Source organism: Rhagoletis pomonella, unplaced genomic scaffold, assembly GCF_013731165.1.
Source record: "Rhagoletis pomonella isolate Grant_MI unplaced genomic scaffold, Rhpom_1.0 Rhpom_scaffold_00002, whole genome shotgun sequence".
In the NCBI taxonomy this organism is placed as follows: domain Eukaryota; kingdom Metazoa; phylum Arthropoda; class Insecta; order Diptera; family Tephritidae; genus Rhagoletis; species Rhagoletis pomonella.
Window position 1 is genome coordinate 64,131,122 of NW_023458556.1, and position 12,441 is coordinate 64,143,562.

Below are 12,441 nucleotides of genomic sequence, written 5' to 3' on the forward strand. Positions count from 1 at the left end.
TTAAGATTAAAAAATATACACATGCCCATGCGGCTTATAGAAGCGCAGGGACCTCTTACCAAATTGGTGTTGGAAAAATGCAAAGCCGTTTTCTCAGCTAACGTAGGCTTGGAGACAATAAGGGGTGTGAATAAAATTGTAAAGGGCGAGAAAAACGCCCTTATTCCTGATAATATGAACGTTTCAAACGTTCCATATTTAAATTGAGCTCCACTTGTATCAACTTACGTCGAGCGCACATTTAGTACATTCCAGGCTTTTCTTCGCGAAAATCGAATGAAAATGCTGCCAGAAAACTTCAAAATGCATCTTGTGGTTCAATGTTACTACAGCTATACAGATTCAAGTTTTATGGGTTAGAAACTCGAAAGGATAAAATAGTGAAAGATTCAAAGTACCAATTTTACATATAATGAAACTAGTTCATAGTTTTTCTCTTTTTAGTTGTAATATAAACATTTCTAAAATAAATGTATTTTTTGATTGTTCTTCGTATTTTCTGTCTTTTTTAGTGCTTATTTTGCTTTTTTTGCAATACCTAGTGCCTTTTTCTGCCTTTTTCGCTATTTTATTTTGCCTAGTTTTGCCTTTTTTGCAAAACCTAGTGCCTTTTCCTGCCTTTTTCGCTATTTTATTTTGCCTTTTCCAGCCTATTTCGTTATTTTACTTTGCTTTATTTTTATGAGCTTGAGGCCGTTTTAAAGTGAAAACTTATTGTGGAAAAGCAACAACAAAGTGAAATAGTGGAAAATAAGCAACAAGAATTAACAAGACAAACTTAGCACAGTGCGTAGGCAACTTGCTGAGTCAGTGGTGATCGTCGGTTCGAATCATACTGAAAGAAATCTGATGAGGAAATGTGGTGATTTCCGAAATAGCTATCACTTCTACCATTTTTTCAAATTGTTGCTTTTCCACAATAAGTTTTCACTTTAAAACGGCCTCAAGCTCATAAAAATTGTTGAACATAATTGTTATAAGGCCATAAAAATAACAAAAAACAAATAACTTAAGGACGAGCACACCTAAAAAGTTAAACATTTTTCAATTGATTTCAACTGAATTGGAAAAAAATTGATTGCAGTCTCTATTCATTTCAAAGGACTGAGGACATTACTAGCACATAATTTATATCTATTATAAAATACAATTCCTGGTAATGCTTACAATGGAATCCAATAAAACAAAAACGTTTGAAGTCACTTCTAAGGAATTAAAAAAGTATTGTTTTTTGTTATTTCAAGAGCATACAAACTCCCCACAGAGTTTTTGGGGAATGATGTTGAAGTGACAGTCCTTGGCCAGATATGAATCCTGGGTCGTTTCGATTACCTAGACTCGGCCCTCGACCTGTCGTGGGTACGTTTAAAAAGTAATCAATTCCTCAGCTGTGAACAGAAGAAATTGATTTGAGTAATTTAATTCCTATAAGAACCTTTACGACCCAGCTCTGCATACAGCCCGCTTTCGGTGTGTATCTCCTAATGGCGATTTTATCGTAAGCGACAAATTGTCGAAAAAAAATTTTTTGTAGAAAATAGTTTACAAATAGTAGTTACAACGTCCTACAAAATCACAGGCTTGAAATATGTACCGTTACGGTAAAAAAGCAAAATGAACACCCCTATTGCGAGTGTCGACTAGTAGTAGATAAACGACTCTTATTCGATTATCGCATTTCCATGGTATTGTGAATGTCGATTTCTCGCTCAAAAAGCGACTGTGAATAGTTTTTTATCGCTCATTTTTCTACAACTGTTTGTTTGTAGAAGGATGAGCGACTACAAACTATTTACACGCACTTACTGAACGAGAAACGACTTTGAAAATACCATGAATAATCGATAATCGACTAACAGTCGTGTATCTACTACTAGTCGACACTCGCAATAGGGGTGGAACTTTATCGTTTGCTTTGTTTACACTTTTTCGGTCCTACAATTTTATCGTAAGGGACTCTGTGTGCACAGAACGTTATTGTAAATAGCAGTTTGAACTGTAGTTTTAACCAAAATGTAGCAAAAGCCGCTACAACTGATTGCTTCCAAATCAGCTTCTTTCACTCATCAAAATTATGTGCAATCTGCCATTATGCAATTGCAGCTGCAATCACTAAGTGCAGCGTGGCTCGTCTATCGGGCTCTTTTTTGAAACTCTTGCCTCGCCAATGGATTATAAGATTTAAAAGCATATCAGAAAGTTCAAAGGCAGACACATAACGGGGCTTATACATATTCCCATTGTATGCAATGGTGTAGAAAAAAGTAAAAATTCCCAAGAATAAGGTAAATCTCAGCGAAGCGATCAACGTTACGGTCTGCGATAACATGTGAACTGCCCGAGTCGGTTAATTGAAACTGGCTACTTAGCAACTGCTGTTGAGCCGAAAACATACGCAGAAGTGATGAATTCAACAAATGCACAAGAGTGGAAGTGCGCAATGGACCATGAGTTTCATTCACTGATTAAAAACTGCACATGGGAATTGGTTGATCCACCTGTGGGTCAAAAGGTATAATCGCTGGGCGTTTAAAATCAAAGAGAATACCGATGGTTCGATTGAGCGATATAAATCACGCCTGGTGATTCGTGGATTCACACAACAGTATGGTGTGGATTATGAAGAAACGTTTAGCCCGGTGGTAAAGTTCGCATCGATACGTACAATATTATCGTTAATAGCAATGAATAAAATACAGCTCAAACAATTCGACATCAAAACTGGATTTTTATATGGTGAGTTGAGAGAAGATATTTTTATGAAACAACCGATTGGGTATGATGATGGAAGTGGACGCGTGTGCAAATTGATTAAAAGTTTATACGGTCTGAAACAAGCATCGAGATGTTGGAACGAAAAATTTGCATCATTCATTCGCAAGTTTGATTCCAAGCAAAATGAATCAGATTCGTGTGTATTTGTGCGTCGTATCAAAGGCATATTTACGATTATCGCAATATACGTTGATGACGGATTGATGGCAACCAACAATGAAAATGAAATCAATTGTATTATTTCATATTTAGGGCGTGTGTGAATCGGTAGCAAAGTTCTATGGGGAAAGCTGTTGAATAATATTTTCTCCAATCTGCTGTGTGAAATGAAATCTTTTTTGACAGGGGTAAATTTTTGATAACCGCAGATTTATGCGCAATAAACCATTACAAATTGAGTGAAATTAATATTTTAAGAAAACATCTACCCTCATTGATTGCAGTTCATCAACTTAAGCTTTTATTTTACGAAAAATTACACACAGCAGCAATCTATGCAATTGTCAAAATTTTATATGCGTTTGTCAAAAATTTCACTAGCCTCATGGGCTACTGAAATTTTATTCACCTCAAACTTGTCAAACTTTGTTACCGATTCACACACGCTCTTACAAACAAATTTCGAGGTAAAAGTGATTGAAGCGAAATGTTTTTTGGGTCTCGAAATTGATCAACGTCAAGATAGATCAATTAGCATTCATCAACAAGCCTATGCTAAGAAAGTGTTGAGCCGTTTCAATATGACTGAATGTAAGGCTTTTTCAACTCCCATAGACAGAAATCAAAATCTGGGTTACTTTGTGAATGATGAGCATAATGCAGCATATCCATATCGTGAAGCGGTTGGAAGTCTGATTTATTTGACGATAGGTACACGGTCAGATATAAGCTATGCGGTTGGGGTTGTCAGCCGATATGTAGAGCGACCAAGCTCAGCACATGTCAACGCTGTGAAGCGCATTTTAAAATACATAAAAGGAACAACGGACTTGGGTATCCTTTACAAAAGTGATGATCAACTAAATCTGATTGGTTATAGCGATGCTGACTATGCTTGAGACAGTGAAACGAGGCGTTCGACGAGTGGTTATGTTTTTCACATTGGTTCAGGTGTTATCAGTTGGGCATTAGTCAGGCAATAATCGATCTCGACATCATCGACCGAATCAAAATACGTGGCAAGCAATTAAAGAACTGGTGTGGTTGAAGGGTTTGCTTACTGGTTTACTGTGTGAATCGAATTTGTTTACAACGTTTTACATGGACAATCAGAGCGCAATCCGGTTGAATAAGAATCCAGTTTTCCATAAGAGGACCAAGCACATTGACGTTCAATACCATTTCATCAGAGAGAAATTCCAGGATGGTCAATTCAAGTTAGAGTACGTGACACCGATGAACAAGTTGCGGACATATTCACGAAAGCTTTGGACAAGTATCGTCATAAATATTTGTGTGACTTAATGGAATTGACATTTTGAATTTCAATTTATACAATAAGTTTTGTTCATTTAATTTGATATTTTGTTTTGTAAACAATGAGTGGGAGTGCTGAGTTTTGACATTGTCTTAAACAAAATCATGTTAAGCTGGTAACTCTTTTTGGTATAAAATAAAATTTTTTTCACTCCAAGCTAACTGTTCATACATTCAATACTATTAAAGCGATTATTCCGAGGAAGCGAATACTAAAAGTCAAAGCCTTTTGCGTTTTTCTTTTTATTTGTGCATAATTTTATTTTATTCTGCGTTAAGCTCTGCCGAATTCTGTTAAAAATCTTCTTAATAAGAAAATTTTGGCACTGAACTTATTCTGGTCAAGGATTGAATTTTACTTTTTTCTCATTATTTTAAAAAACCCTCAAAAAATTGAAAATAGTTGTAGCGTCAATGTGATCTGTTTAGTTTATTAGAGAATTGAATGAGCTTTAACACTACATCTACGGGGAAAGTTTAAGTGTTTATATTTAATTTACTTAAAATTCAGTTTTTTTTTCAAACAATCCACATAGGGGTATTTGGCCGATTTAGGCGGCCAAAAATATTTTTATGAAAATTTTAACTCAAAATGTTTAGAAAAGACGTGTTACGTTGTTTAAAATTGTAAATGTTTAAAATAAAATAAATATAGGTGGAGGACGTACAATTATTCCTCCAAAGCAACGAAAATAAAGTTGGTTAAAGGTTGACACCGATAGACTCTATGTTGCCGTGGTCCGATTGTAGAAACACGCATACCTACATACGTGTTCGTCTCGGCGATACGACGACTTAAATATAGTTAAGTTAACTGAATTACTACAATATGGGTATCAATTGAAAGGGTTTTAAAGGCTTAATTTGTAAACAACATGTGGCAGAGTTACCACCTGTTTAAAAATGAAATTCAACTTTAACTAAGGGAATAACAGACAAATTATTTTTTTTTATAATGTTGCTCAAAAATTTGTTTTTATTGTTAAAATGCGTATGGACTTTCTTGAGATATAAGTTACAAAGAAAATGTTGGAAATAACCAATTTTATCTTGTAATGCTATGGATAATAAATGTGTAATTAAATTCTAAAACAAAATTTGTATAAAAAACTATTTTAGGATGATGATGAGTGCCAAGATTCTTCATCGGACCCTTCTTCCTCTTCTGAAGACTCTCCAGACTTCGTGCCATCCTTAGTTGGTTCAGCTGGAAGCAACATATCGATTGCTTCCTTTGAAAAGGGTTTGGTTGCTTTTTTAGGCTTTGGCCTGAAACTACTAATAAGTGGATCAGAGCTTAGGAGTAACCTGTTCAGCACGACCAGATTGCGGCTGTTGCATACATTTGGGAATTGAAAATGTTCCTTGTAGCCATGTTACGTTACTTTTCAAAAAAACTTCTTCTTTTCCACGGACTTTTATGCACCTTTGTATAAACTGTGCTTTTAGTTGTGAAAATTTGTTCTTTATATCTCTTATTTGTTCATCGGAGAAGGTGTCAGATGATAATATATCATTTTGAAGAAACTTTATTTTGTTCTCAAAATTCATAGACTTTTGTCGATCTTATCAAATAAATATTTTCGAGTTACTATTCTATAGCAAGAACCAGTTGGTGACTCTAAAGCAAAGGAAATACTTAAAAATGACAAAATATGTATGGAAACGAATTTTTTTTTTTATTATTCGTCATAAAAAGCTCGTCGGTAGCTATCGGGAGCTAATTTTTGTGTAGTATACTATAAAAGCTCCATTCTATAGAACGCAACTAGTAATGTAACGTGGAAATGCGTGGAAGTATAACTAAAAGCTTACGGTTTACAAAGTAATGAAAAATTAATGACTAAAAAAATACAATATTTCCGATTACTGATATTATTACTTAGATTAAATTTTGCTAAATCGAAACTATTTAAAATAAATGTAGATTTACCTGTGGCTTCAGACTTCATAACAATTTTTAATTATATAATGACCACAATAATAATAATCACTTTTGAACGCAACTGTTTCACAATGAATGTCGTAAAATAAAACGTGCACTATAACAAACTGACAAGTTCCGACTGAGATACTCCGTCAAAGCGGCGTCATAAGTTCGGGCAGGGATTGCCTATTGTTCCGCAACTATTCAACTGTGGCAGGTAGTATTTTTTTTTGTTCGTACGATAAGTTTAAAAAAAGACTTATGACCGCCTAGATCGATCAAATACCCCTATGTGCAATCCCTAAAGTACCCGCACTCCTACGTTTATAAATGTCCAGATTATACAACATAAAACCTATCGCAAGCGCCAATTCTTCGATAACCTTCCTCTCAGCATGTTCAGGAAAATTATCGTAATCCCCATTTTACCTTTAGAAAATAAGGTATGCAATAAATAAATAGTCCTATTAGAAAGCTAGCGTTCAATAATGTTTGTTGTCCTTTTAAATCCAAATAAATTTTTTCACTGTTTTCCTGTAAAATTTACCTTTTGTCACTTACGATAAAATCGCAAGTAGGGGTCGATATGTACACTAAGCCTAAAATGCAAAAATCTATGCCACAGCGGAAGGAATCTTAATTAAATTTTCTTGACATTTTGCCAGATTTGTGATATGGTAGACATATTTTCAGGGTTTGAAAATGCTGTAATTTTTTCATTTGATTTACTTTTGCTGTGCTTTGACTTCGGCATGTATGATGTCGAAAGCAAAGCAACAGCAATTCGGAAAAGAGCAAATGCTTTGGCTGTCGTTTTGATGTAAAATTTCGAAAGCAACCAGACAGTTAAAAAACAATTTGTGAAAGAACAACGACAGCGCAGCGGCAGCAAAGCAACAGCAATTCGACTATCACTTGACCGTGAAACATCAAATTGGCAGAAATATGTATGCATGCACAAATGCACTACCCTTTAGTTCTACTGGTGACAAGAGACGACCATAAGCTATCTACGACGATGCATTACCGATTGTTAGGCAATTCGCTAGCGATTGGTAATCGCCAATTTCACACCAGATAATCGCTAGCGAAAGGTCAAGGCAAAGGAATTGATATTGCAAATTTTGTGTGTACTCACTCCTGGCGAGTCAGCGATAACACACCATGCTGCAAAGCTTCATGTGCACAGGACAATCAAGCAAATCACACCACAAGAAAAGTGCTATCACAGCAAATCAAAAGCAGTTAATTCAATTTATCTACTAAATTGTTTTCAATAAACTGCCGACAAAAAAGCAAAATACAATTTTCAAAGTCACAGCGAAAGCAAATCAGTTCGAATGAAAATCAAAAATTTCAAAGCGAAGCAAAAGCAAAAATAGTAGTGCTGTTGCTGCTGTGCTGACAGTTTTTCAAACCCTGCATATTTTTAAAAATCAAAATCATAAATCAGAAAACCTTTGCTACTCTTTTTTATCAGATAATATAATAATATTTTGTGGTATTTCTCTTGAATGAATTTAATGTGAAGCTGTTTCTTGGCGGAAATTGGCTGCCGAGGGGTCATCGCTGCTCTGACCAGGGATCGAATCCAGGTCCTGCGGAGTGGGACTACGCACCTCTAACCACTCAGCCACAGCAAATTTCTTTTATGATAACCCTAACTATATATGTCTACACAAAATTAAAGCCTCTGGTTTAGTTTCTCTTTAAAAATCATATACATAAATAGATATATAACTCTTCAGTTAACGAAGGATGTCTTTCTTTCTTTATAAAAGCTTTATGTGGCATATAAGTAAACTTTGCGAAAAGTAGTTTCAAGGATAAAAAGCTCGTTTTATTTGATATTCGAAAAACCAACATACTTATTTACATACATTTGTAATACATATTATGTATAAAATACTGTGTAAACGGCACTATGTGGTGTCAACATTAGCCCAAATTTGTTTAAAAATTTACTCAAATTACGTTTGTTTACTTCCTTGCTATCTGTTCGAGCTGTTTATTTGTTCGCTATTTGTTTTCATTGCGCGCATTCTTTATGGATGTTTTTATTTATGAGCTATCGCATGTGATTGATTCGCTTACTCGTTAATTAAATTACCACATGCTTTGAAATCTCATCGCTTAATTAAAAACTCCACTTAAAAATTCGAGCTCAAGCTTTCAATTTTAACGTTTATATGATTCTCGAAATTCTAACTTCAAAGTAATGTTTCTTAAATAAAGGACCTCGTTTTATGTCATCGATGTGTAGTATATGCCTTCATCTGTGCATCTTCAAAATACGTACATATGTATACCCACCCAATCCATTTCTTATCCTTCTGACGCTTCATAACTTCTTGTTTAACCTACTGGGTGTTTATTGTTCATCTAGTGTTATAGCCTCCATTTCTCACTGTATAAATATGGACCTCTATATGACATAATTTCAAAATAGTTAACGGGTTTCTTTTCATTATCTGTAGTTTGGGCGTACATGGAGCTTTGTCAGGGACCTAATCGACCACTTGGGCGCCATACAATGCATATGTACGATTTGACGGGGAACATCTCACACAGCCAAACAATGAAGTTAGTAAATTTGTTTAATAATGTACTCTTCGCTGTGATAAAAGTGCCTAATTTGTAATTCAATTTAATCCCCAGCATTGTCCCACTACCAAAGGATCTATCGCCACCGACGGAGCAGGAAACACCGCCCGCACTTCCACCAAAGAACTACAAACAGCAACGCAAGTCGAGCGTCACACCGCCCACCATAATAACAACTCCACCGCCTAGTCCGAAACCCACGCATTTAAGCGCTGGTGCAGATGCTGAGAATGGTCGGCCAGCACGCGTGTTGTCCGCCACACAAGGCAGTGAAATGATGTCAACCGTTTGCGAAGAACTTGGCGATCTTACCGAGGAAGAGCAAGCGTCGCTACGCCACTCCCATCAGCTGCCTAATGAAAATTGTAGCAGCCATATGAGTCGAAGGCATTCACCCCTGCGTCGCGCAGATACACATGAGGGTACATCCGGTAGTAGAGCTGAGAGCGCTGGAGAAGATCAATTGTTAGAACATAATAGCTATGGTGATCATAAGGTTCGGAAGTGTTTCTAATAACAATGGAAAAATATTTTAATATATGTATATTTTTTTTACCTGTGGGCAATAGTGTGATGAACTGCAGACGCTGTCGCAAGAGGAGCTGCCGCAAATGCTGGAAGAAATCGACGTTACCAAATATTTGGTTCTGAAGAGAAAAGACGAAGACGGACCCGAAGTAAAAGGCGGCTACGTGGATGCATTGATCGTGCATGCGAGTCGCGTACAAAACGATAATGGTGAGTTGGTATTTTAAACAAAAAAAAGAAATAATAAATAATGGAAAATTACTTAGGGGGTGACACCACTATACTGAAATTTTCAAAATATGCATTTATGTTGAATTTTCGAAGATTCAAAATGTCGACAAAAAGCGGAAATAACCCCGATTCTAGAAAACGCATATGGGCATTTCTAAAGTCACGTACGTAAGAGAAGCATCAAGGGAAAAAAAGTTTTTTTTACTTCTTTTGACAAGGGCTCTATATTTAACCAAACAAAGAAAACGATCGAGAAATATACGCAATTGAATCCCAAGTGCCACTTTTTCTCTTGACGTTTCTTTTATTCAGTACCCGTGCTTATGAAGCCTCAATTTAAGTTTTAACAATATTTAATGACCTAGTATGGTGTTACCCCTTAATCTAAAAGACAAATATTGGTTCTGTACATACATATGCATTATTGTAACAGTTATGAGAATTTTTATAAGGGATTAAAATACAAGTATTAAAAAAATATTTTATACGCTTTTACAGCTTTCATCGACGCATTCATCACTACGTTCCGCACCTTTATACAGCCGATCGATGTAATCGAAAAGCTAACGCATCGGTATACGATATTCTTTTGTTTCCAAAATGACCAGAAGCAAAGGGTCGCCAGGGAGACGTTTTCTCTTTTAATGCGAGTAGTGGATGGGCTAACGTAAGAAACGCCAAAATATTTAAAATAATAGATATAATTAATCACCTTTTTAAATAAATACATTTTAGGTCCATGGATCTTACTGATCAACTACTATCGCTCATAGTAGAATTCAATTACCAATTGGTATGCGCCGGACAATTATACTTGGCAAAAACATTGCGTAGCATATTTGTTGAGAAGGTAGGTGCTTATATTCACTTTGCGTATTCGCATCTAACAATACAATCAATCTCAGGTGACATTGTTCAGAGAACAACGTTTACCACCTCCCAAATCCGATATGCATATCACAGTCACCAATCAACCCAGTCTGCTCGATCTCAAATCAGTAGAAATTGCCGAGCAAATGACATTGTTGGATGCTGATCTATTTCAGAAAATTGAAATACCCGAAGTCTTGCTCTTTGCCAAAGAGCAGAGTGAAGAGAAGTCGCCCAATTTAAACAAGTTTACAGAACACTTTAATAATATGTCCTTTTGGGCTCGTTCGAAAATTCTTACTTTAAGTGATGCCAAAGAACGCGAAAAGTATGTAATTAAATTCATAAAAATTATGAAGCATTTGCGAAAGATGAATAATTACAATTCATATTTGGCATTACTGTCAGCGCTCGATTCAGCGCCTATTAGAAGGTATGTAAAAAGTTAAAAAAAATGCAACTGCCAAACAATTGTTTGCACTTTTTTTGTGCATTTCTTCTTCATCTTTTCCAGATTGGAGTGGCATAAAACTATTACTCAAGATATAAAAGAATATTGTTTACTGATTGACTCCAGTTCTAGTTTTCGTGCGTATCGAACAACGTTGGCTGCAACAAGTCCACCATGCATTCCATATATGTAAGTTGTATTTGTTGTTGTAGCGGCACTAGTAAGCTCCGCCTAGGTCGGTTCGTCCATCAATAGTTGTCTCGACTAGCTTAACTAGCGGCAGACCTAGGAAACAAGCTTTTTCAACGGGTGGACCAGAGGGAGAGGCTTCTTAGCTGAGTGGGTTTGAGCTGACATGTGGGAGATGGTTGGTGTCATAGGGGAGTTGAGTTGTTGTTGTAGTAACGGCACTACTAAGCCCGCCTATTTCGGTTCATCCTTCAATCATTGTCGTCAAGCTCAACTAACTAGGCCCAAGAAGCGGGCTGAGTAGGATTGAGCTGGCATGTGAAGAGATGGATGGAGTCTCCACATGACGGGCACTCATTGGGGATATTGGGGTCGAGTCTGGACAGGTAGCTGTTGAAGCGGCTACAGTATCCAGACCGTAATTGAACCAGGCAGGGGGGGCAAAAACTCGGAGTTCGAGCGAGCAGGGAGCAAACTCCTACTCAATGCCTCGCAGACAACGAGGCGCTCGCAGCTCGTACTCGTAGCAGCAATGAGGCGAGGCACGAGAAGTTTGGCTCGCTCGCCAAACGAGCGAGCGCTGCTTGTTTGCTCGCGCTCCTATTAAACGAGCGAGGCTGTCGTGTGTTGCCTCGCTCGCAGTGCGAGGCGAGTAGCTGTCTGCATACTCACTCTGCTAGGAAAGACGAGTGAGCGACGAGCGAGCGCTCCGAGTGTACTATACAACACATGAATTTTTGTGCATAAAAATGTGGGAATGTATGTCAATAGATTATGTACGAAAGTATGTTAATAATTGTATGTACATATGCATATATATATGTAAAGTATTATATTAGGGCAGCATTTAAAACAACAAATAAAATTTATTACATACATAAGCATAGATTATGAAATGAATTATTTTTTAGAGTTATATTCATACATGTGTACACACATAACATGCATATTTATATATGTTTGTAATAGGGCATTCAATCCCGGGATCCTGAATCCCGGTATTCCGGGATCCTGAATCCCGGTATTCCGGGATCCCGGAACCTTTTCCGAAATCCCGGGATTACAGCTCCGGGATCCCGAGATTTTTACTGATTCATTTACAGAATGAAAGATGTTGAAAACGAAAAAAAGAATTTATTTGACTTGAAACACGAGAAATACAGAACACTAAAATTTGGTTTCAAAGTGAACTTGAGCCATTTGCACTTGGAAGTGAATAACTGTATTTGTTCCAATATTTTGTGCAAGAACTGTATAGTAACGAAAAATCTGGTAGCAATTGAAAACACAAGCTTTTACAGTGGGGCAGAATTCTTCCTCATTTTACTTTCCCTGCAAAAATCGCGACTACTCCATTCATGCATGTAGAGAGTACTCCCTAAGGGCCATG

General features: G+C 36.7%; 1 protein-coding gene across 1 annotated transcript in view; it reads left to right on the top strand.

The window, feature by feature from the left end:
• The window catches only part of LOC118733974 (guanine nucleotide-releasing factor 2), a 37,464-nt gene that overhangs the window by 17,324 nt on the left and 7,699 nt on the right, over positions 1 to 12,441 (top strand). The window contains exons 11-17 of the mRNA XM_036463633.1: positions 8,656 to 8,761; positions 8,837 to 9,278; positions 9,352 to 9,520; positions 10,040 to 10,208; positions 10,277 to 10,391; positions 10,447 to 10,844; positions 10,926 to 11,051. Coding sequence (XP_036319526.1) covers positions 8,656 to 8,761; positions 8,837 to 9,278; positions 9,352 to 9,520; positions 10,040 to 10,208; positions 10,277 to 10,391; positions 10,447 to 10,844; positions 10,926 to 11,051 — 1,525 coding nt within the window. The remainder of the gene's footprint in view (positions 1 to 8,655; positions 8,762 to 8,836; positions 9,279 to 9,351; positions 9,521 to 10,039; positions 10,209 to 10,276; positions 10,392 to 10,446; positions 10,845 to 10,925; positions 11,052 to 12,441) is intronic.